This window comes from Rhinopithecus bieti, unplaced genomic scaffold (genome assembly GCF_001698545.2).
Source record: "Rhinopithecus bieti isolate Rb0 unplaced genomic scaffold, ASM169854v2 scaffold_64463, whole genome shotgun sequence".
Lineage (NCBI taxonomy): Eukaryota > Metazoa > Chordata > Mammalia > Primates > Cercopithecidae > Rhinopithecus > Rhinopithecus bieti.
In genome coordinates this window covers 7,822-12,694 of record NW_016824252.1, presented here as the reverse complement: position 1 = coordinate 12,694, position 4,873 = coordinate 7,822, and the positions used below count along the sequence as shown (strand labels likewise).

Here is a 4,873-nt window from a genome sequence, read left to right as displayed (position 1 = left end):
TTTGTTTTGAAAGCATAATTTTAGTGAGATGGTTTCAGGATTTTAGTAGGAAGTGAATGCTAATTTGATCATGTGATTTTGGAAAATCATGTTAGTAAATAATCTTACCTTTAAAATGTTAGTCAAGAATAGTTTCTGTCTCACCCTTCATTTTTTTGTTGTTGTTGCTTTCATATGGCTTTCTTCCCCTGAAAAGTCTCATATAGTTAACCTGATCTGTTAGTTTTTTTCACTAAGTATTTTGAAGTTTTTTAATTAATAAAGTGATCTTGTTATAAGATTACTTGTCAGAATTTCCCTAAATAGAAATATTAATGATTTTGATTTAATTTTTGATAGATCACAACCTAAACCCAAAGTGTCAAGTGGTACTGCTACTCTGGGCACAATTGTTTTTGATTGTGATCTTTAGTATTATCACTAGAGGGTGCCTCAAGAAAGACTATTTGTGTAACATTTTCAAGATGTTACAGAAAGGCATCCTTGTGAAATAGTGAATAATTATCACAGGAATTTAAAGAAGTGTAATTCACAAAGTGGTTAAAAAATAACACCTTGTTCAGCCTGAAGGAGTGTGCGGAAGGCAGAGAGAACAAGCCCCACCTCCAGTGCCTTGGTCACAGTGCTGGGGCTAATTGCCTTCAGAGATGCTTCAGTTCTTTTTAATCACCAGCCAGTCTAGTTCTCCCCTAGGAGTTGTTTCTCTGAATTATTCCTCAGTGCCCAATGTTTAATTGTTCCTAGATAATGGGTGAAATGTACAAGGGTGAAGCCTAAAACTGGTTTACTCAACACAAGTATTCCTAGATTTTTTTTGTTCATTTTAGTTTTCTTAACCTATGTTAAGGAGTACAACATGATGTTTTGATATAATTAGTTCTAGTAAAGTGGTTCTTATAATCAAGCAAATCAATATATTCATTTTCCCGTGTCGTTACCCTTTAAATACAAGTATTTCTAATGGAACTTCAGAATCTTACAAGTAGAGCCATTTTAGAAGGCAGCAAGTTTTGCCTTTTGAACCATACATCACTGGCAGCCATTATCTCTTCCCTGTCTACTTTGTTTGAACTGCTTGTTCAGTATAAATCACCTTAGAAACACAGGTGCTCCTTTAGAATGATTTTAAAATTATAATTCCTTACAACAGATATGCTCTCACACATCTTCGATGTAAAACACTGTCTAGTGGGTAATTTGGTTTACTCTCAGGGCAAGTTTTAAAACTGCAAGTCATTAAGAATCATTTAAGGAAAAATGAAATACTAAGCATTTGTCTTTGCTGTCTTTACAGATCGAATAAGAAAATAGCAATGATCAACACCAAGCTCCTTATGGAGAACGAGCAGGTGAAGTATTTTCTCAGCACTTCCTACAAGGTGAGACCCAGAGTCACGTTGTGTTGAAAATCTTCCCAGTATAGGCCTCAACAGAAAATATATTCCCCAAATGCCCATAAGAATTCCTACTTCAAATCCACAGACTTCAAATAACTGCAAGAACTACTTGACTGAGGTTAGTTATATGACCCTTTCTCTTTTGGGTTTCACTTCTCTAATATAATTCTTGTTTTTAATTTGGTAAAATACTGAGTTGTTCTGTTCATTTATGCATGTTAAGTAAAGATCATAATTAGCTGTGTTAACACAGAAAGGAAATGGGAACTTTACATTTTTTAATTCCCTGGAGCTCTCATTTTCAAGAGATATCCATTTGCTAACTTTATTCACTAAATGTGACTAAACTGATATGTTTAAAATGTCTTTAAAATCTGCATTTAAGTTAGGTTTTAGAAATAGCATGTTGTTGCCTGATAACTGATGATATACTTTGAGATGCTTTGGCTTACTTTCTAACTGATTGTAGTTTAGCTGTGGTTCACACCCCCTCTTTTTTTTTTGAGGCAGTGTCTCACTCTGTCACCCAGGCTGGAGTGTGTGGCGCCATCTTGGCTCACTGCAACCTCCCCCTCCCGGGTTCAAGCAATTCTCCCGCCTCAGCCTCCCACGTAGCAGAGACTACAGGCGCCCGCCATTATACCCAGCTAATGTTTGTATTTTTAGTAGAGACAGGGTTTCACCATCTTGAGCAGGCTGTTCTCAAACTCCTGACCTTGTGATCTGCCTGCCTCAGCCTCCCACAGTGCTGGGATTACAGGCATGAGCCACCGTGCCTGGCTCATGTCACTTTTAAAGTTTCTTTGCACCAGCCAGGCACGGTGGCTCATGCCTATAATCCCAGCACTTTGGGAGGCCGAGGCAGGTGTGTCATGAGGTCAGGAGTTCAGACCAGCCTGGCTAAGATGGTGAAACTCCGTCTCTACTAAAAGTCCAAAAAAAAATTAGCTGGGTGTGGTGGTGGGCACCTGTAATCCCAGCTACTAGGGAGGCTGAGGCAGAGAAATGCTTGAACCTGGGAGCTGGAGGTTGCAGTGAGCCGAGATCACACCACTGCACTCCAGCCTGGGTGACAGAGCGAGACTCCATCTTGAAAATAAAAAAATTTTTAAAAAGTTTATTTCAACTCTTCCCACCCATAATCACAACTGAATTATTGGCATCCAAACACTTTACCCCACATACGGATGTTTATTATATAGTAGAATTCAAAATAATTGCATTTTATAATTACACAAAACAGTAAAACGTTCATTTCCATTTTTATGTTAAAAGCTTTGTGCTTGGCCAGGTGTGGTGGCTCACACTTGTAATCCCAACATTTTGGGAGGCCGAGGCAGGCAGATCACTTGAGGTCAGGAGTTTGAGACCAGCCTTGCCAACATGATGAAGCCTGTCTCTACTAAAAATACAAAAACTAGCAAGGCGTATTGGCAAGCATGTGTAATCTCAGATATTCGGGAAGCTGAGGCAAGAGAATCACTTGAACCCAGGAGACAGAGGTTGCAGTGAGCCAAGATCATACCACTGCACTATAGCCTGGGTGATGGAGACTCCATCTCAAAAAAAAAAAAAAAAAGGTTTGTGCTTTTCTTACTTAAGAGTACGTTCTCTGACTATAAAAATCCTGGAAGAAAACGTAGGAAATACTCTTCTGGACATCATACTTGTCAATTAATTTATGGCTAAGTCCTCAAAAGCAATTGCAAGAATAACAAAAATTGTCAAGTGTGATCTAATTAAGCTAAAGCTTCTGCACAGCATGAGAAACTATCGCGGGATTAAACAGATAACCCAAAGAATGGAAGAAAATATTCACAAAATATGGATACAGCAAACACCTATTATCCAGAATCCATGAGACCTAAACAAATCAACAAGTGAAAAATAAATAGCACCAGTAAAAATAGGCAAAGAAGATAAACAGACACTTCTCAAAATAACACACATAAGTGGCCGACAAACATATTAATAAACGCTTACCACTGGTAATCATCAGAAAAATGCCAAACAAAACCAGTCCTTCAAACCAGAACGACTTTTGTTTAAAAGTACAAAAAAAAAAAAAGATGTTGGGGAGGCTGTGGAGAAAAGGGAACACACACACACCATTTGGGGCAATGTAAATTAGTTTAGCTACTATGGAGAGCAGTTTGGAAATTAAGAACTAAGAATGACCGTTGGATGCAGCAACCCCATTCCTATACTGGGGGTGTACCGAATGGACAATAAATCATTGTAACAAAAAGATGCATGCACATGTATGTTCATTGCAGCACTGTGCACAATAGCAAAGACATGGAGTCAATCCAGGTGCCTCCAAGGTAGATTGAAAATTCAAGGTAGATTGGAAAATTCCATATATACCATGGAATACTCTGCAGCCATAAAAAGAACAAAATCACGTCCTATGCAGCAATATGGATACAGCTGGAATCCACTCTCCTAAGCAAACTAGTGGAGAAACAGAAACCAGATATCTCATGTTTTCACTCATGTGGGAGCTACACATCGGCTGCGCATTGTCATAAACATGGGAATAATAGACACTGGGAAATAAGAACAGAGTGGGCCAGGTTTGAAAAACTACTTATAGGGTCCTATGCTCACTACCTATATGATGGGTTCAATTGTACTCCAAAATTTGGCATCCTTCAATATACTTTTGGAAGAAATCTACACAGGTAGCATCTTAATTTAGACTACAACCTAGAAAAAAAAAAGAGGAAAATTTACTATAAAAAAGTTTGCTATGAGTAGAGAATAGAAATTTCTTAAGGTAAAATTTATTGAAGTAAAACATGAATTAAACTTTATAAAGGGCAGAGTTTTGCTAAGAATTTCAAAGCAATGCATTCATTGCAAAAGATGACTTTATTTAATTTTTTAATTTTTTTTATTGAAACAAGGTCTCACTCTGTAGTGGTGCAATCTTGACTCACTGCAATCTCCACCTCCTGGCTTCAAACAATTCTCCTGCTTTAGCCTCCCAAGTAGCTGGGACAGGTGCGTGTCACCACACCCAGCTAATTTTTGTATTTTTAATAGAGCTGGGGTTTCCCCATGTTGGCCAGGATGGTCTCACTCTCCTGATCTCGTGATCTGCCTGGCTTGGCCTCCTCAAGTGCTGGGATTACAGGCATGAGCCACCACACCTGGCCATCGTTTAACCTTTGTACTAATAAAACACTACCTTTCTAAAATCATGTATATTCAGTAGACCAATATTAACTGTATTTTTGTCAGATTACTCTAAACAGCATTGCACAGATACATCCTCTATTATCTACACTTAAAATAAGTAGAAATTTTACTTTATTTATGTGATTATTTTTCTATTTAAGCAAACTTCGAGTTATGTCTAGTCACTAAAAGTACTAAAGGCCACATTTTGTAAGTGACATATTATTTTCATAGTAATGTTTCTTTTTTAACTTAAACATTATTATTATTTTACTTATTTTAGGTGGAGCTGG

At 37.7% G+C, this 4,873-nt stretch overlaps 1 protein-coding gene across 1 annotated transcript in view; it reads left to right on the top strand.

Moving 5' to 3' along the window:
* LOC108522145 (ankyrin repeat domain-containing protein 18A-like) overlaps window positions 1-4,873 on the top strand; it is a 20,084-nt gene that overhangs the window by 13,850 nt on the left and 1,361 nt on the right. Inside the window, exon 4 of the mRNA XM_017862211.1 lies at window positions 1,295-1,379. Coding sequence (XP_017717700.1) covers window positions 1,295-1,379 — 85 coding nt within the window. The remainder of the gene's footprint in view (window positions 1-1,294; window positions 1,380-4,873) is intronic.